We start from the raw sequence: 20,510 nt of genomic DNA, 5'->3' as shown, positions 1-20,510 counted from the left end.
TTTCATAATACCTTTTATGTGTGTCCTGTATTGTGTCTAGTTCAGTTGTTTTATTGGTCAGCTTTACTATCAGTCCTGTAGCCGGTATCTCTTATGTTTCATTATTTTACAGACTACGTATTACAAGAACTGTTAGGCCTGTCTGGGTCATCGCCTCTATCAGTTGTTCTATAGTTCAAAGAGTCTGCAGTAGAAAAGCCTTGTTTGTCAGAAAGGTCTTTATCAGCTGTAACGACCACAGCGATTTAAGGCAAAGTGATGTAAAAGTTTCTCTCATCCCATTTTATCTCATATTTTATTGGTACACTTTTTCCATAGTTCTTTCACATCTGTTTGTTATGCTCTTCTTTTTACCATAACAAAAGACATTTATGGTATGTAAAATATTACTGGACCAAAGGCTTTGCAGTGTGTTTGGCTGTTTCTGGGTAGGATGAGTCAAATGATAAAGAGTGACTGGAATTGCACTGGGATTATTTTTTATCATCCTCCAGTTTGATAGAGTTAACTGTTACTATAAGCCTGTTATACTATGATAAAAGCAAAGAGGGAAGCATTATTTGATTCTGATGGCCAATAAAAACAAGGCATAAAGTAATAATGGACTCTTAGGCATTATGAATGTTACTGCTCCAGTAGTAATATTACTACTACTTCTCAGACAAATGATGTGTAGCTCTCCATGTTAAGTCCATATTCACTGTCCAACTTAATTATTATTTTATTTAATTTATTTATTTATGTTGCCTGCAGCAATCAGGATTATTGTCTGAAGGCCAATAAAAATGCCCAACAGATTTTATTTTCCTAAGTGAATCATTACGGCTTTGCCAGGCTGGTCCACTTGACTGATCCTTATTATTTATTTATTTATTTATATTTTTACTTTTAAGTTATTACAATCTGAACACAAAAGACTGGGGGACAAGAGAAGTTAAAGAAAAGGAGAGGAAAAGAAAAACAGAGGGGGAGAGGGACAGAGAGAAAAGACTGAAAATCCGATGGATCACCTGCTGGAAAAAAAAGAAAACAAGCAAAAGAGAACAACACACCAAGGAAACCAGCAGTAATGGCGCAGAAGCCACAGGGGGCTGCAGTGACATGCCTGCAGGCTCTGCCAGCAGCCTGCTATGCCAGAGCGGGCCAAGCCCCTGGGCCCAGAGAGCCGAGATCTGAGGGCCCCACCAAGCAGCCGCTGGGAGTGAGCCAGTACACACTCGAGCGCCCAGCTCTGGACACTGAGAACCACCAATGCACTGACGGGTGAGGGCATCAGCGACTGGCATCAGTGTGGTGGGGGGAGACAGGCCCTCACACTCAGGGTGGCCTGAGATGTTCCCAGAGAGGTGGAGTCTAAGACCCAACCTGACATATAAACATAGACCATGTAGTATGCTAGTAAAAAATTAGCTGAAGTAACGAAAGTAAATAGTAAAACAAAAACAAAAACATAACCAGCTAGCAACAATTCCCAAGTGGCATGTTGCAGGATGAAGGAATATGCTCAATGTGGATGTAGGTGATTACTATTACGGAAGTCCATGTCTAGCCATGAGATAATTAAACTGTGGATATGGTACAGTATATGTGTTCTGCTAATACATCCTGCAAACGTCTTTTTGCACTACCAGTGTAAAAAACTTTGCCCTAGCGCCACTATAGCCCAATAAAATAGTTAATATTAAACTCCTTTCGAGTGTGAAATCTTAGTCTCTTAGTCTATAATACACCTGAGCAATGATTGCAGTGGTTGCTCTTATTGGATTCTCTAGGTTTTGAGCCCAAAGTCAGTGTACTGTGTTTTGATACTGGTTCTACTATCTTTACAGTATATCAAGGGGAGAAAAAACATATTTTATCTTATGATCTTTATAGAAAACAAAGGGACTTTACATACATCTGTATTTCAAAAAAAAAAAACAACAGACAGAAAGAGTGCCAGAGAGTGCCCTGGAGTTCTTTGATGATTGACCTTCCTCAGAATCATACATTCGTACAATTTGAATGACCCTGAGGGTTTGTTCCCCTCCTGTTCCTGTGTACAGAATACTGCCATGGCTGATTTTCCCCAATGCAGCGTAACAAGCAGTAAATGAAAGATGACTTCATCTTTCTTTACCTCTACACTATACACTTCCTTTGACAGTTGTATTTACATAGGGCTTGACCAATGCACACTTACTCAGGTATTGCATCACCGCCGGTTCAGCAGACGGCTATTAAAGCGACAAGTTCTACAGGCTGCCATTGTTGCAGGGTCAAAAGTCAAGTGTCACAAGATCATGGTTCCAAGCCTTTTTTTTTCCTGTTACACACAGTTTTCCCTGTAACACACATATACAAAACCTCAGATTGTTTTGTATATGTGTGTTAAAAATGTCATTTGAGTTTCTTACGTTGACCAATTGCTTTTTTTATAGTTTCTATACAGATATTACACATAAGCAAGTACTTGTCTCTCAAATTCGATATGACATACACTGCAATGTGGTATATTTCACAGCAGACTCCTTTAGGCATGGAAATCAGGCTTTTTGCAATAATATTTTACGGCATCAACAGCATCAAGTATGAAATATGTATTGAGAAAATAGTACAAAGAATTATCATCTTTATTGATTAATTTAAATTATTAGAAAGTTAAGTAACTGCAGAAACACGCAGATCATCCAGCACACTCCTTACTTTTGGGTATCCACCAGGTTTCATGTAAAGCTCCTCTCTTCTTTCTTTACATGACAGTTTTCTATAATGAGTGAAATAGTCAAGTCACGTTCAGAGAACTCAGCTGACAAGAGGCGGTGGTTGAATTTGGGTCCTAACATTGACATTTAAAATGTAAAAGAAACCGTGTCCTAGATTTGCTTTCAGTAAATGTCACACTTGCTGGTCTTATAGCAGCTCTGTGTCTCAGTGAGGGAACCTTCTCTCAGAGCTGTGCTGACCACACATATTTGACATTCCTCTCTTTTTGATAGCGCTCGCTATAGCTACTGAGAATGAAATAAAATAGGATTGCATTGCCTTTCACAAAAAAAGGTTGACTTTTCTAGTGCAGGAAAAGCATTTTGATGAGTCATTGTTACTTTTCATTTTTTTTTGTTACAAAGGTAGTTCATTTGACCTGTCCAAGCATACAAAAAGAAATGCGCACACATCTTATGCAAGGCAGCAGTTTTAAAGAATGCATTGCATTTATTTATTGCATTCTTTTGTGTTCACCTAGATGAATCATTGTCTAGGTTAGATTTCTCTATTTTCTGTACATTTTAACTTTCAAATGGGAATTTCAGGGTTACACTAAGAATATCAACTATTATATTGTGTTAATTGCCACTGCATCCAGCATAGCAAAGCAGGATACAAAACAAAGATTGAGAAAATGAGTGGCAGTGGCACAGACATTCCCCCGGGGTCGGTTTGCTACAAGCTAATTGTTAGCATGGCAAGAATGTTGTCATAGGTTCGAATGGCTGATGGGCGGAGTTATCCTTTTCCATTAATAGAAATAGAATCTGTTTGGTGTGATATATTTGAAGTGCTTAACCATTCTTTAATTAGCAACAAAAGAGACACTGACCACCCTCAACTTTTCTGTGTCAAAGTTGGATGCCATATTTGGAAACTTTTCTCTCTTTTTTTTTGGTGGTTATCAGCATTTTTTTTTGAGAGATTTGAATCTCAACTTGCTGTACATAAGATTGGAGATGTGTTTCCAACAGTAGCATAATATTAGTATCCAGCCTCGCATTGCCTGAAGCCAGCGTAGCCAATGCCAGCCAGTTTCTGTCAAGACGGTTTTCTTTATGCCGTAAACAAATATTGGCAGGCACGCTGCAGGGGAGGAGTAGATGAAAACACTTAGAGACAGAGGGAGAAAAAAGATCAGGCAGATAGAAGATGTGCAAATCAAGTTTAGCACTGACAGACAAAAACTCTAAAGATGAGCAAGAGATCACGTGGAGAGAATGAGTGAGGAAGCCTGCTCAAACTGCAAAAAGCCAAACAGGACAGATGGACTATACTGAAGAGAAGGTCACAGATGACTAGGATGTCTCAGCTGTGAGAGAACACTTTGCACAGGACATAGCGGGCTTATGTTGATTTTAAAGATCATATAACACTACTAAGAAACCACCATCATTGTTGATAATAGTTACACTGACTCAAGTACTGCAAAACACGCATTTGTAACAATATTAAGATAAAATTAGGGGAAAGTTATAAACCACAGTAAAATAATTTAGAAAAAGAAATGGAAACCAGACAGAATTAAAGCAATTTGACAATACACCACTATGAATGAGACCTAACCCAGCTAACAGGTAGAGGTGAGTTGAGGACTGTAGGAAGATGACCTGATCTGAAAGGTGAAACTGTCCAGAGTTTCAGAGCTGAAACTAAAACAGCTCAGTCTGCTTTTAGAGCAAATCTGGGAACTACTCGAAATTTCTCATGACCTAAGCGAGGCATATGGGACATAAAGTTTTAACAGATCTGATAGATACTCAAAGGCAAGCACTTAAATGTGAACAAAGGAATCTGGTTGCCATTAGGCAGCACCACCATGAAATGGTCTTTGTTCCTTAAATGAACCTTGGAGTAGCTCAAGCTTGAATCTTCAACCTTAATGGTGTACTGACTCTTATTCAGAGCTGTCAGTGTCCACGTGGCCCAGATTCCAAAAATATTTGTATATAATAATGTATTTGTTGCGATACTTTCCTCTACATATATTTAAACCTTTGTAACATGATAGAAGTTTGCTAAATGTCCTAAAATAATACATTCTGAATTATACAACTTAACCTCCTAAGACCCGAACTCTTCCACGACATGCATTTTTAATTTCTCTTTGATATTCGGGCATATTGGGGCCCGATGAATGTAAAAACAAAGAATTACCAGATTTTTTTTAACTTTATTTTTGTTTTTAAGAAAAATGAGAGCCACAAATGAGGATATTCATTTAAAATTTTGATAGAACAGTAGCAGTATAATGTCCTCGTAAGTGGATATCAGGCCTATGTAGAGCAAAATTTTGTATTTTGGTCTAAATAACCCAAAATGCGATGTCCACATATGTGGACGGCAGGTCCTAGGAGGTTAAGGTATTTTTGCCGTTAAGGTTTAGTAATTGGATATAATGCAAAAAGTAGGGCATATTGTACATAATGGTGATCTCCGTCATTTACCTCTTGTCTCCCATTAAGTTTGTTGTATCTATGATGTCAGTAGTATTATATTACAGAGTTAGTATGTAGGTTTTAATCGAGTTCGAGGTCGGTGTCTCTTATGTGATGACAGGCTAAAAAAAAACCCCAAAATAACAAAAACACAAACTCCAGTGATGTAATGGTTAAACAGTCCCACCAAAAGCGAGCTTGTGTTTAATATTAAACAAGGCCGTGCTTAATAATAAACAAAAGGTTTCAGCTTTTCACCCCACGCCAGACAAAGGCGGGAAATGACTGAACGGCTTCGCTTCCACACAGTCACCTGTTGTTGTCATTGTTTCAGTGCAGCAACCTGATATTTCCTCCTGTGGGAGTGTGTGCTCACAGAAACCATGTGTAAAGAAGCAGGGAGATTTAAATGTTTAAACTAAAGTTTTGGATTAATTCATAGTGACGTGGAGTTGGTTAAAATCTGTGTTGTGTCATGATGCAAAATATAAGAACATCAGCTGTTTGCAGACATTATAGCTGCGATCAAACCTTTTACAACTTCGAGGTATGTGGAAAAGAGATTGTTCAGTAACCAGCCTCATACAAGAGGCTCAGATGACACATTTCAGCAAGGAAAAACATCTTTGATGCATTATGTCACCGTGTAAACAAAGCCAGTAATGGTTTGGGGAAATTTCAGAGACGCTGTAAAGTCATCAAGGGTTTGACCTTTAGCCGCTGCCACTGTGACAGTTGTTCTTGCTCCACGCCTTAATGAGATTCTGTTTACACAAATGTTATTTTGTGTAAACAAAGAAAGTGATAAACCTCTATTCTTTTCTCACTTTTCAATAAGGCGTGAAGAGGATTCAGAATACGGAGAAGAAATAGGAAGCATGAGCAAATCAAGCGAGCCTTTGTTATAGTCTTTAAAATCAGCATCATCTTTTATGTTCTGTCAGTGTTTGTGTCGCAACATGAGAGTGTGTTGATGAAGCATTAACATGAATTACCACCTTGCCTGTGCAGCGTTGCTATTCCTGACACACCCACTCTCTGGAGAAGCCCAGACCTGATCAGAGACACGTAAACATTGGAGGAGATCAAAAAACTAGGTCTGATAGCACCTCGTCATGGCAGATTACATTAATGAATGGGTACAGAGGAAGCAAGGGGGGGAGGGGGGTGATGGCAGGAAAGCTGGAAAAGTTTGGCTTACTAATACTAATGGATCAACTTCTCCTGTTTAGGTTCTAAACTAAGCAAAATTATAACTAAGCATAATTCAAACCTGATCAGCAAAGTCTAAATAGGACAGGTGTTATTGTAAATGTAGTCTATGGTCCGTAGTAGGCAGAGGTAAAGATAAATAATCAGTAGCTGATGGGCCATACTGTGTTTCCTAGAGCTGGCACATATGAGTTGCGCAAAAGAAAGCAGGCTATGGAAACAGTGAGGAGAAAAGGTTTATTTCCTCCTTAGGCTAACTTGTGTGTAACAACTTGCCACTGCGGAAGAAAGAGGTGGATTTTCACCAGCTTGTTGTGTAACCATTAATCTGCTTATTATACTTATTCATCTTACAGCCTGCAAGGCCAGAACAAGGAATGTTGGAGAATGTGTTTTTCTTTGTAAGCAAACTCTGTGTAATGCATTTGTGATAACTGCATGATTGGTATGCACGTTAAAGTAAATGTAGCCACCACAGGAATACTCATGCATTTTATTTTAGCTGCAATCAGACCGCATTATACTCAGAAAAAACAAACATGCCCCAAATGCTGTTGTTGATGATATTGCTGATGTTGTTAATTGTATTTTATTGGAATGCAAAATGTAAAAATTACAGTTTTCTTTTATTTGATGGCTTTCAGTATTTTTTACAAGAGTAAGTATAAATAGTATAACATAGTCTCAAAAGTTGGAATCATCCTTTATCCATTATTATGTTAAAAAAAAAAGTCAGGGTTCAGTTTATATAACTGAGGTCCACGATGTTACAATTTAGCTCTCTTTTACTTCTTTCACTTTGGGACTATAAACCTGTGTTCAGAAGGAAGAAACTTGACATCAAACCCTTGTAACTTTCTGGTGTACAGGGATGTGGGGCTAAGCTGTGGCTCACCAGTAAGCTTCTGTTCTTCATTATCATAGTTTTGTCAGAGTGAAAATAAGAAAGTTTCCTTAAATATGACAAATATTGATGCTAATTTTCACACTTCTCTTCACAGTTTGCTTCAAATTGAAATTTTCACTCAATTATTGTTTTGCACTATTTCTAATATTGCACACATTCCACCAGCTAACCCTTATTGGACATGAAAGGAGGCTGTTTTCTAAATTCAGTAACCATTTTTAGTAGATTACTATGACAATTTCTCATGTAGTAGTTGCCATGTAATAGATGTTGTCTCGAGGTCTACTAGCTGTGGGGATTCCCAGATATTTCCTCCAATGCCATTATGAGTTTAACATGTTGGTATTTAGTTGTACGTCTCATTAAATATGGTATGTATAATCATGAAAGACCACCAGCATGGTTTGGACTTATCTAGTCAAATGCACACATCTATAAATGTTGATTGATATTTATTATTTGTTGGTCAATGGAAGCCTCTATTGGCCATAAGAGGGCACCAATCTGTTATTATCTGAGAGTTTCTGTACACAGATGGATAGCACCTGTCTCTCCTTATCTCTTCTGTTACAACAGCTCGGTGTATCCTGAAAAGTTGTGGCACTAAACAGACTTAAGCTTCACAAAATATTTGTGCAAGGTTCTCTGTCCGGAGAATAATGTGAAGCACTGAAAGGAGTTAGCCTGAAATCAACCTTTATGTGACTGAAACTGCAAACAATGGCCGTCCGAATAGACACGAACCGTGTTCCTCAGTTCTGAGTCACCACTGGAGGAGGAGGAGGCCAGGAGGAAGGAGAGGAAAGGCTTTTGTGTATCTGTGTCTGCACAACAAAGAAAGGAGAAGGCGTATAGACCAATGTGTTTGTGAAGCAGGATGAAGTGGGTGTGTGTTTACATGGATGCGTACTGCGTTTGTTGCATTTGTATATTTCTGCGAGACAGGAGGTAAAGTTTTTTTTCCTTTTACATTAGTTTGAGCAGTTTTAGATTTTGGGGGTCTTTTATTAAATGACAGAGATAGAGGTCTGTTTGTGCTTTATGAGAAATGTAGACTTTGCATGTAAAGTTAAATCCACACCATCAGATATTTCCCACAAAACAAATCCACTGTGCTCTTTTCCATTACCCTTCCTTGTTCTTATTTGGCCTGTTTGTATGTTGTTACGTAAGGTTACCAAGACCAGAAACAAAAACAAACATGCAACACTAATATATGGTCACATTGGCTAAATAAGTTTTCCTCCCTTTAATTTGGAATCTTTCACTTTTTTGCTTATTTTCTTTCCTCTTGCTGTCTTTCCATTATAAATATTTTATTTTGAGTGTAAAAGTGAATATCCACAGGTATTCTGCATGTATTTGTCACATGAAAAACTCCGACACTAAAGCACAGCCACACCTAGTGAGGTGTGTTGTCATATGCCCTGAGGAAATTGTTCTTTTCTCTTCTCAACAAGCTATGCAGTGTTTTGAGCTTCATGAGTCTATGTACTCTTTTCATTCCCCCTTGCCTGATCAGTGCAATCTATCTATCTATCTATCTATCTATCTATCTATCTATCTATCTATCTATCTATCTATCTATCTATCTATCTATCTATCTATCTATCTATCTATCTATCTTAGCCCATGTCAAACGTCAAACACTAGGGGGCAGAAGAGGACCACTCGGGATGTTAGAGGCCCACCAGGCCCTTTTAAACCTTTTTTTTTTTTTAAATCAACACACTAAAGTTTGCCTGTGTTTTTGTCCAAATAAACGCCGACAGACAATTTAGAAAATGCATATCCCTGCTCTTTATCCTCATGGCCTCTCCTGAATGAAAAACAATATATTCTGTGCTATAAAGTATGTTGTTGACAGATGAATAAAAACAATATTTTGGTAGGAAAGTATCTTGGCTGTAAACAAAACGCTTTATGAACAGCATCTCCAAAAACTGAAGCACAGTTTCTTTTTTATTTACCCTTTTATTCAAGTTTTTTTCTCCTAATTTCCTGACATCTTGCAGGTCTCCCTGTACTATTACAACACATAGAAACGTTTACAGTAAAGCACCGTCATCAGAGTAAGGCACTCTCCCTCAAATAAGGTTATATCGACCTAAAAATATTTTATGGCAACTGTAATCTTATGACCTCTGTATTCCTAGATGGAGTGTGCCTGGATTGCACGTCTGCATATTTAAAACCTTTTGCAAAAAAAAACAACAAAAAAACAACAACAAGCAAACAACAAACTACAGCACTTGGACTTAAAATATTTACTAACTGTAGTATTTATTTCCTAAAGACTTCATGTGGGATTGCTGCAGTTCTTTGGTATCTGTGTGTGTGTGTGTGTGTGTGTGTGTGTGTGTGTGTGTGTGTGTGTGTGTGTGTGTGTCTTTCTCTCTCTCTCCCTCCCGTCGTTCGCTTTCTCTCTGGATGTGTTTGGAGAGGCTGATCTTGTGCGTAAAATATCCCTGATATTTGAGGCGCTCCACGGATTTAGCGAGCATGCCCAGTGCGTCCCTCTCGGCAACAGTGGAAACCGCTGGTGAAGCATAGGAGTCATACCAAGCATAGCCTGCGTGTCAGTGCAGTCGACTTACAGCTGGCTGTGAGGAGAACTGACGCTACTCATATTTTTGTATTATTTTATTTCTTTGCGCTTTGTCACCGCTGCATACTTACCCGTATTTCAAAAAGTAAACTTACTGAGATCACTTTCCACACGGGTTAAATTTTGTTGAGTTTCCACAGAAGTAAAGTTGGAGGCTGGGCCTTTAGCTTTTTTACCGTCGCTTCAGAGGAGAAGGGAGAAAACAAGCTGGTCTTCTTTTTTCCCCCTTTGTTTTTAATTAAAGCCCGATAAATGCTACTAATGAAAATGGACCTGTTGAACTACCAGTACCTGGACAAGATGAACAACAACATTGGCATTCTCTGCTACGAAGGTAAACTAGCGGGTTTGGGCTGTTTGTGGGCGTACGGCTGTTTTTAAACTTCGGAGTGGCGTTACGCTGCGAGCTAACGTTAACGACGTAGCTGGTCGAAGTTTTCTCCTCAGTTTACGCTGCTTCGCTAGTTAGTCGTTTCTTCCCGCAAGCACGGTAGATAAAACGTGCCACTCTGTACACATGAGCATTGATTTAGCTTGTATACGATTTATGAATACAGACTTGAGTAGTGTTTTTCAGCATTTGTTTTTAACCCGATTGTAACGCATTTGACGTAGAGTTGGTGTAAGCGCTCTTTCTATTTTGTCCTTTTCTGAATGGCTGGAAGTGCATTTATTCACTTGTCATATCATTGTTTTTATTATTGAATAAAAATCTAGAAAGAAAAGGCTGAATTAATTGTCTGTAAGTCGTGTGTCCATTTAATGGTCTCTCATAAGACTGACTCACAGTATTACTAGTTAGCGAGCTCTCTGGTGTTGTCCTATTATTCATGCCGTTTGCATTCAGATGAACGGATGTGTCCAAGATTTTCACATCTTGTTTTGTGGGGTTGACCCCCTACAGCACGCTGTAAGCTGCAGCTGCTAATCTTTGTTTAATTTTACAAGTGCAGAGATTTCTTTCTGTGGGCTGCAAGTCATTTCATGGCATTAAGGTAACTTTTTCATTCAATATTATGTCTTTGTCATGAAATCAGAGAGTAGAAGATTCCAAATCTCTGCAAACTGCCTGACTTTGAAAACGCTCTTGTCTCCTGTCAGGCTTTGTAAGATTATCCTGTCTGTCCGGGGGCTATGTCCAAGTTTTCCCTCTGCCCTGTCGCTGGCCTCTGCTGCAGCAACTAGGGTCTAATCCAAGAGTGGAAAAAAAGCATGTCCTTGTTTAATTTCACCAGCAGGTCCTCAACTGTCAAGCTGAAGTCAGGTCAAAATGTTCAGTTTATGACATGAACATAAAGTAATATGTTTTATAGATAGAAAGTAAATCTTTGAGACTGGTAGATAACGTGGTGACTGATAATTAGTCCTTATCTTATTTTTTACAATTACAAAAGCAGCAGCAACACAAAGACAACGCATTTTCTTAATAAACTGGTTGGCAGGCTTTTCTTCTCCTGTTTTTAGTCACATTGCTTCTTTCCCCTGCTATTGTGCCTTTCAGCTTGCCTCATCATTTAACATATAATTAACTTGTAATGGAGCTCCTTTTAAATATGCTGTGACTGACACCCATTTTGCACATTTGCACAATGGCATATGATTAAAACAGACTTTAGTTTCTGTTTTGTTTGTTGGTGAACCTATGCTACCAGCAGCAGAAGAAAAAATGTTTTTGTTTTTTTTTGCGGTTTGGCATGTGATTAAGGCTTCTGTTGTGTTTTTATCTGTTTCTAATGCTTCTGGGGAAAGGGGAAAAAAAGCCTTGGGTTGCTGTAATTCCTGTTTGGCTGTTGCTTGCATTTAGGCACATGACTCTTCAAACTGTTCTCAGAAGCTTGAGCTCACATGCCATTATTGAGAAATGTTGGTGCCATTTCTGCACAGTGCAGGTGTATTAGATAAGCCTGCCACTGGCCCGGGATTTTTGCTAGTCAGAATATGAGCGTTTGTGTCACCACGAAGCTTCACTCCTCACAGCTGTCATCTAACTCTAAATAAAATGACATAAGTAAAGATGGAGATAAAATCTTTGTAGTGGTATTTTTGTGCTTATATATCTGCTGGTTTGGATACAATTTGTGTCTGGAAGCATATCTCTGCACTATTAAGACAATCAGTTTGGTTTTCTTTGTGTTTGTTTGTTTGTGTGTGTGTGTGTGTGTGTGTGTGTGTGTGTGTGTGTGTGTGTGTGTGTGTGTGTGTGTGTGTGTGTGTGTGTGACACAGAGAGAGAGAGAGTGTATGGTTTTTAGCTGACTGAGCTAAAATCTGAGCTTCATGATAAGAAAACAAAGCTAAAAGGACACGCTTATCAGTGAAGAGGGGAAAAGGAAAGCCCCTCGTGTTCAAACTTGTTGAGCCAAGAAAGGGATAGAAGTGCTTTGTGATATTGTGGGTGTTCTGACTTGTTACTATATGCATGAGCCAAACTACACCATCATTTCCCAACAATCACGCTCCTACTTGTATACTGTCCTGTTGTGAAGCTATTACTGCTCCTGTATTATCACTGACATTTAACAACATTTAATGCAGATGGGCCATTTGAATACCCTGCCTATAATGCAACTGAATAGCTGCTAAAAAAAAGTAATAATGGATGAACAGCTTGGATAGTCTGCACTAGTGTGACTTTCTAGGTAATCTCAGGTTGAACATTTTATTTGTTGTGCAGGTAGATATATTGTTTTTACAGACTGTGTAAGTGACAAAGTTTAGTGAATTCTCGCACAAAAAAATCAAATCAGCTGTAGTGAATTAGAAAAAAGTTGACATCATTCAGGGTCTTGACTTGGCTCATGGAAAAACAGATTCTGACCTCAAGTTCATTCACCAGGGGTGATTAATGTGCTATGATGGTGACGTGAACCTACAGTGACATTAATCGTCTTCCTTTCTGTCTTTATGACTTAATTCATCTCAGTTGTGAGTTAAAGAAAAATGTGTGTTCACTCCTGGTTGGACAGATGAACATGTGAAATTTGGAAGTTTATGCCATGTCATAAATTGTATGCAACTGTGTGCTTCATAACAAATTCCATATAGTAGTCATTCAAATCTGAAGCCCACCAATACTGTAGTTTTGGGGCTGCCATATTGACAAAAACTACAGAGTGATGTCATTTCTAAACTTCCTCAGATATCTTTCTGCTTTATGTTTGTTTAGAAAAGAAGCCATAAGAGCATATACAGGAGAAAAACAGTAATGATTTATCTGTGATTGGCCAGAGCTGATTGACAGTGGGCCAACAGCATTGAAATTAGATTGGTTAAACAACGTATTGATTGCGACTGACATTGTTCAACACTTTCCTTCTATGCTCTCCAGCCATGTTCGATGTGCTGCATGTTCAAACTAAATGCATACTAAATACATACATGTGACATACTGGCTGAAGTGGGGATAGGACTTGCCAAAAGAAAAACCCCAAAACCTGATCTATCACCATACTTGCTCATTGGCTGTCGCTTTGCTGCCTGTGGTTGGTTGCTTGTGGACATTCTAGGCTAATGTTGCCTGGATAACTTGTTAATATATTTGCCCCCTTTGCCAATCAGCAATACCATTCACTCTAATTGCTAGTTGCTTCAATCAGTTGCCTTAAAGTTGACAAAACTTGGGACCCATTGCATCGTTGCTTGAAGTTGCTGAATGTCATCGACTTTCTATGATGTTCCTACTTCACTGAACACCCCTTTAGTTTTCAGAAACTTGAAGCTCAGTTGATATGAGTTTTAAACAGTTCCTTAAATGTTTATAAGTAGTCCTTCGACAAGCAGTGGTCACAGCTTTGGCAGCTTCCTGGGGCTGTCACCTAATTAATTGTAAAGAGATTTCAGGGCTCAGTGGTTCAAATGGCTCATTTGGATTTAGAGCAAAATATGGATTTTTGTAAACTGTAAAATGCAGTTGGTGGCAGATCTATGAATTAAAAACAAAGTTAAGCCAAAGCAATTATTTTTACCAACAAAAAAATTAATTCATGATTGACATCATACAACATCATTTTTGTCTAACGTACACAGCAGGCAGCAAAGAAGTGACGCCATGGTGAAGCAACACAGGCAAAGTGAAGGAATTATGTTGTAGAGTTAACATTAACCACCATTTACTGTGAAGGCAGTTACAACTTTGGTGGGTTAAAAAGCCAATAAGAGGGTCACTAGGTCCAGGTTGTTTCTCTAAGTTAGTTAATCTGATGAACTAGAGATAACTAGTTTTGTATTGCTGTTACTTGCAACTTAGACTCTTGACCACTGAAGCACAGCACAAAACATCATCTCATCTCTTTATTTTAACCAAAATATGGAGAATAGAATTCAGAGTTTTAATAAGCAGCAGTCTTTGTATTGATATAGTTGTCTAAAATCTCCCTAACACATCATAGCTGACCTTGAAGCAATCAGCATTTCTGATGCTCAGTAGTTTTGCTAAGAATTAAAACCATGTTGCCAAATAGGACACTGAATCTTTTTTTAATGTGAGCCATGTAGGGATTTATTCCGATGTGTCATCAATGTGACATGCGACACCTGATTATGCTAAACCACCTACTTGCGCTGTGTTTTTTTCCCCCTCTCTTCTGTCTCTCTTTGTCTGTCTGTGTGCCTCCATTTTCATATCAGAGGTCAAACAAATCTAACATCGGGTTTAAAAGTTCAGGTCAGTCTCATACAGTCCAGGACTTTTGTGGAAGAGCTTTTTTTGTATTTCCTTTTTAGTATTTAAAGTGTAAAACCTCCATGGACTCGGATAATAAAGGCAGCCAGAGGGCCAAGTTCAATTTACTGAGAAATTCAGCTAAAAATAACTACATAGCTGTTTTGCAGAGAGAAGACATGCTAGGAACCATCTTTTTTTAAGTATCAGATAGGGGGGAAGGACAGAGCGAGGAAGGGGGAGAGAGATGGAAATGAGAGCGATGGAGAGGGAAGCTCGCCTCAGTTTGTAATCCAATCTCATCCTGATCCAAGCTGTTTGAAGTTCTATCAGGAGAAATAGGCTTTGATCATGTGGACCTAATGAACTCAAAGAGCAGAGAGGGGAAAAGACAGAGTGGAGTTTGGCTTCTGGGTTACGGCTCTATTCCCACTAATTGTCTGCTGGTTTAATGTAAATGAAATGTATTTAGTGAACAAATATTTAAACTAATGTACTATAAATAATCACTTCCTATATGTAGATACATTTCTTGTGTGTAAAAATATATAAAAACTTAATGTGTAAGTACTTCTGCTCTTGTTGTTTCTTTTTGCCTTTTGATTTGAGAATAAATTGCAGAAAATGATTTCATTGCATTGTCCTTCAAATTATCACCAATGCAGGTTAGTTTCAGAAGGAAAACTATGCAACCAGTTTCCAGTTTGTTGTATATCCCTAGTTTAAAAAAATACAAATGACTAATGCAGAATTAGTGTGTATTGAAACTGCATTAGGCTGTGAAATCATCTTCTATAACTCATAAGAAAAAGCGGACATAATAAAATTCTCAAAGGCTGCAGTCGTGTCAGATGGTTACACTTGAATGACAACCTAGTATATATTAGTGTGCAATAGCAGTTGTATTGTCGCGCAGGTCAACAGTGTTTGACCTCATACGGTCGAATGTCTTGCCGCTCGAAGATTCACTCTTTTGTTGAGCACTTTACTCGGTGATAAGCGAGTCCTGGATGCTGATTGGACAGTGTGGTGTCAGTCTCTCTTCCTTTATTGCCATCCCTCTCCCTGCCAAAAAAGATGATGTCACCCTTGTTACCATGGTACACAGTAGCACGAGAAGGAACATGCCAGAGAGAGAGGGTGAGGGGAGGAGCTGCAGCTGTGTTTCATAGGCCATGAAGCTTAACATACATGGAGGAATGGTGGAGGAACAAAGTCTTTTCATAGTCTTTAGGCTGTTTTTGCTGCCGCATTCTGAATGACTCAGTTTTAGTTTAAACTGGCTTTCAACCAGATTTTATGACCTTATTCATCTGAAGAAAAGAAGAATAAATATTTATAAGAATTCAGTTTAATGTCTAATGTCCTGCTACTTAGTACTAATGTGTGTGTGTGTGTGTGTGTGTGTGTGTGTGTGTGTGTGTGTGTGTGTGTGTGTGCGTGTGTGTGTGTGTGTGTGTTTTTCTTTTGGTTCTACAAATGCAGGAAGAATATTTCTCCAAAATCTAATCAATACTGATTGGTTTGTTATACAAAATAATTTGAAATGAAGGATGAACTAACAGTTAGCAAGTGTTTGTAACTAATTCGTTTTTATGTGAGTTGGACTAGGAGTTTTAGTGTAGGCCTTTCAGTGTTGTTTGGGTAAAGTCAGACAGATACATGAGGCAGAAGCAGTGGAAAGTCCCCATGCTGAGACAGAGCCAGTGGTAGTTTTCCTGATTCTCTTGCTCTAAACTCCCACTCACTGACAACTCTGTAGGCCTTCTGTACGAGGGATAAGGCTGCAGAGGGAGAAATAGTTCCCCCCCCACACACAAACATATGCAGAATCCATCCGCAACTATTTCTTTCAAAACATTCCTCACCAGATACTCCTTCTTTTATGCCAGAGGTTTGTGCCTCTCTCAGCAAACTGTATAAGTCAACAAAACCCCAGACACAGCCTGTAACGTTGTCATGCGGTAGACACCTTGTTTTAAAGTGGCAATACAGCAGTCACCTTCTGCTTTTAAATGCTATAATTTAGGCTAATTACTATAATTGACATTTATTTTACAGTAATCTTAGTAAAGCTAACCACGTGAGGTGACCACAGCTGCACAACTGTCACTCTAGTCTCACTTTTGAAAATGACAAAAGTGCAGGCAGCAGTTCTTTTGCAAACTTTCTAAGACACATTCTCCTAATGTTGTATTGCGTTTCACTTGATGTTTTCGTCTTTCAGAGTTTGTGTAGCAGTGGAGCAATCTCAAACTCATTCAGACTTCTAAATGATCGTGTTTTGGAACACTGTGTCAGCAGCACTAATAACCCTCTGTCTTGTCTTTCTTTCCTCCCTTGATGTCTTTCCTCCTCAGGTGAGGCAGCTTTAAGAGGAGACCCCAGACTCCTGTCCCTGTCGTCTTCCTCCTCGTCTTCATCATCGTCCTCCTCATCTTCCTCCTCCAGCCACAGGACGGGTCCTCCTCCCATCAGCCCCACTAAGAGGAAGCTGAGTGGTGATCAGGGGGACAGCGACATGGATGAAAACGAGCACGTGGCAAAGATGAGTCGACTGTTTGCCGCGCAGCTGTGAGTACATATACACATGCAACTGAACAACACACACATTCTAATAAAAAGCTTTATAAACATCTGGAGTTATAATTTCCAGATGCTCACTTTTTTATGAGTATCTGGAAATGGAAATGAACTTGTAGTTTGCTATCAGTGCACATTTCTCTTTCCTGTCCATCTGTCTCTTTCATATACAAACAAACACTGTAGCCAGTGAATGGCCATGTACACTGAACTGTTTTTCATACATGTCCAGAATGCATATTTAGAACCCTTGGTGCCTTGAGCCTTTAAAAGAAGTCAGTTTTTCCTGTCAATGCACGTGTTTCTGCCATCCATGTGTGAAACGGTGCACAGTGGCGCTATCTTAGAAGTCCTAGTTTGGACTCCAGGGTGCTATGCCAGGTTTAGCTCGCTCAACAGTGTTACAAACTCCTTATAGCTGCAGATCTCTGGAAGCTTGGAAACAGGGACTGCACAACAGAACGATTACTCACGTCGTTCCCGCATTCCCAATACCAGAGATTCCAGAGTCCTGGTTGGTGGTGGTGAAGGACTGCTGGGGCCAGGGGCAGTCGAGTCAGAGTCAGACATGACTGAGTCAGTTATAGGACTCCAGCCATTGCTATTTATTGCAGATGGAGTCAAGGGGTGCTGGGTAGAGCTGTACAGTTTTGCGTGCAGTATGTCCAGATGCTGGGGGTAGGGGTTGGGGGTGGGGAGCGGAGCAGAAGTCGAACATATTTTTATAACCACAGCGCTGTCTGCCAAATGACTAGACAAGGGCTGTGCTATGACTTTTGGCTATACTTGTATATAAAATGATCAGTTTGAGAAAAGGAAGAGGGGCAGCAAAATTATATTTTTGCTTCTCATATGAATTTAAATTTAACAGCAGAAAACTACATATTCTATAAAATTAGGAAATATCCAAAGAGTGAGATATTCAAGCCCATTTCTGCCTCATGCAAAAATACAATACAAGTAATATGTGGATTGTTTTTATTCTTCTTGAAGTTTTCAACTGACACAATGGGATGCAGTAGATGAATGACTGGATATACTGGAAACTGGAAGAAGAGAGAATGGGTACAAGCATTGTTATTATATAGCTAAACTTATATAGTCACACACTTACATGTAGTACATGGCTGGCCCAAACAGGAATATCCCACAAGTGTCTGAGAATAGATGACTTGGAAACCAACAGATTTTAAAGGCAACCCTACAAAATGTTCACGTGTAGATAGATTCTATGGTTGCCCACCACCTGATTTTCATCATCAGTTAGTTTTAGCACCCGGTAGTTGTGAATACAAGTTACCGGAAAAATAAAAAATTTGTACCTCGTTTAGCTTCGCACTGATGCACTTGCTTTTTCTTTTATTATGACTCCAGAGCATCGCTTTCCTTTACAACTGTGGCCCTTTTACCCCTCCCTAAAAAGCTCAAAGTCATTTCTCGCCATGCTGTGGCAGGTTTAATTCACCTCGAGCCAAGATGAAGAAAAGAGCCCTAGGGCAACAAGAGAGGTAAAACCAGTTCAGCTGTTTGGAAACACTTTGCTTCAGGGAGTCCAACAAGGAAGAGCGAATATAACCTTCAACAAATGAGTTTGTATGTCTGAAAAGTCAGTGAGTAAATAATGTTGATTTTAGGATTACATTAAATAGTTATGATATAATCGAGGAACTGGCCAAATAGTTACAATCGAGTTAAACAAGTTAAAATCTCAAAAAACTTTCTGCAGAAGTATCTCAAATTACTGGCACTGTTTTCCAACACTCCACAGTGCAGGTAAATGGAAAAAATTACACACTGGTGTTTGTGTATTTACTGATATTTGTGAAGCAATAATTGTTTGCAGAACCTATAGCAGCATACAGATAATGTCGTTTTATTGTCATGATTATTTTTATGTATTTATTTATTTATTTATTTAGACTAGGTTGCATCTGACTTTTGAATTAAGCTGTTCTACTGAGGCCGTGGGTAAGGGTCTTTGTTCTTTAATCTTGTGACACATAACAAAGGATTAGCTTGTGAGATTTGACATTTGTGCAGAATCATCATTTTTCCTGTTATTCTGTGGCAGTTGTGTGGGCATTAGGGTTATAGTCTGCAGTAAATCCAACCACTGCTTGTGGTATTATTCTGTTGTCTCTGTTGTTTTTCACTCCACGTGGGACATTATATATGCACTGTGTGGTTAACTTTTGCATGCATCGATACGTAAGTGCTCCTACTTGTGTATCACAAGTTTCGTAAGTCGGTGTTGTGCAGCACAGTAGAACTTATTGTTATATCAGCTTTCAGTTGGTGTCACAGATCCTCGCCACAGCTCCTACGTGCAACCATGTTGTTTGACTAGAATAAGGTTCTGTAAAAATAAAACTGATGCAAATGTCTGTGATGTTTAGGGCTTTTTAGACTGCTCGTTTTACCATGATTATTTCCAAGGCGCAAGCCATAATCCCCGTATTTAATCTCCATTTTAATTATGACCTTGAAGTCATTTGACTCCTGCTGCTGCAGGTTAATCTCTACCTAACAAAAGTCAATTGCTACTTGACTTGCTGCAGCTTGAAGATGGATCCAGGGCCTTTCTAGTTCACAAAGATTTTTTTTTTTTTTATCCTGGAAACCAAGTTCCCCTCGGGTCATCCCAAATGTGTCTTTTTTTAGTCATCTAATTTGAGGTTTCTCTGAGGGCATTCTTCCCCTGGTAACTGCTGTACGACTTGTTGAAACTTGTATCCAGCATCAGCCAGAAACACTTTCCTCCTAGGTGTAGCTCCCCTCCCTTTCCAAAGAACTTGGAGTGAAGTGGAAAATGATGGGATGTTGCTACAGAGAAAATTGAGCTAAAAATGCTCCTTAAACACCCTCCCCACATGAAAAACGACATAGGGCAGCCAGATTTTTAACAAAAACATTCTGTTTTCCTTTCAGCTGTGCCATGTAAGGAGATTAATACTGTAATACAGTGCTTTTTCTACTCTTAATAAGTAAAGTACTTTTACACCGCATCCCTTATTCACCAATTCACCTTCACATTCATACAGCACTTTATTTTTTGCCCTTAATGGGTTTTTTTCAATAGAAAAATGGAACTCCACCCAAACCACACACAGAAGCAGTTCCCACGTCTTCTCTATCTGTTGGATTTTCCTGGCTGCTTCTGTCTGTCTGCTTTCTCTCTGTGTGCGTGTGTGTGCACTGATTGCTCAGCTCACTGTTGAGTGTCCCTGCCCATGCAGAAGCTTTTGTGTTCATTCTTTTTTCTGAAAAGTGTGGGTTTTTCTCTCTTTTTGCTCGTATTGCAGCTTTCCTCTGCTTTCCTCTGTGCTGACTTGTCGAGCTCCGTGTATTTGGCTTT

The 20,510-nt window shown here is 39.1% G+C and overlaps 1 protein-coding gene across 2 annotated transcripts in view; it reads left to right on the top strand.

Annotated features, from left to right (window-relative positions):
* vgll4b (vestigial-like family member 4b) overlaps positions 1 to 20,510 on the top strand; it is a 41,580-nt gene that overhangs the window by 9,198 nt on the left and 11,872 nt on the right. Inside the window, exons 1-2 of one of the 2 annotated variants that reach the window (XM_085406765.1) lie at positions 9,800 to 10,247; positions 16,933 to 17,146. In XM_085406765.1, the coding sequence (XP_085262891.1) occupies positions 10,166 to 10,247; positions 16,933 to 17,146 (296 nt within the window). In that variant the 5' untranslated portion in view covers positions 9,800 to 10,165. Of the gene's footprint in view, positions 1 to 9,799; positions 10,248 to 16,932; positions 17,147 to 20,510 lie in introns of those variants that run through there. The other variant, XM_085406766.1, reaches the window with a different exon arrangement.

The sequence above is a fragment of the Rhamphochromis longiceps genome, linkage group LG5 (assembly GCF_057381845.1).
Source record: "Rhamphochromis longiceps isolate RC_006_pf linkage group LG5, R_longiceps_female_GT1.1, whole genome shotgun sequence".
NCBI classification, from domain to species: Eukaryota; Metazoa; Chordata; class Actinopteri; order Cichliformes; family Cichlidae; genus Rhamphochromis; species Rhamphochromis longiceps.
Note: the sequence above shows the minus strand (reverse complement) of the source record. Positions and strands in the feature narration are given on the sequence as shown.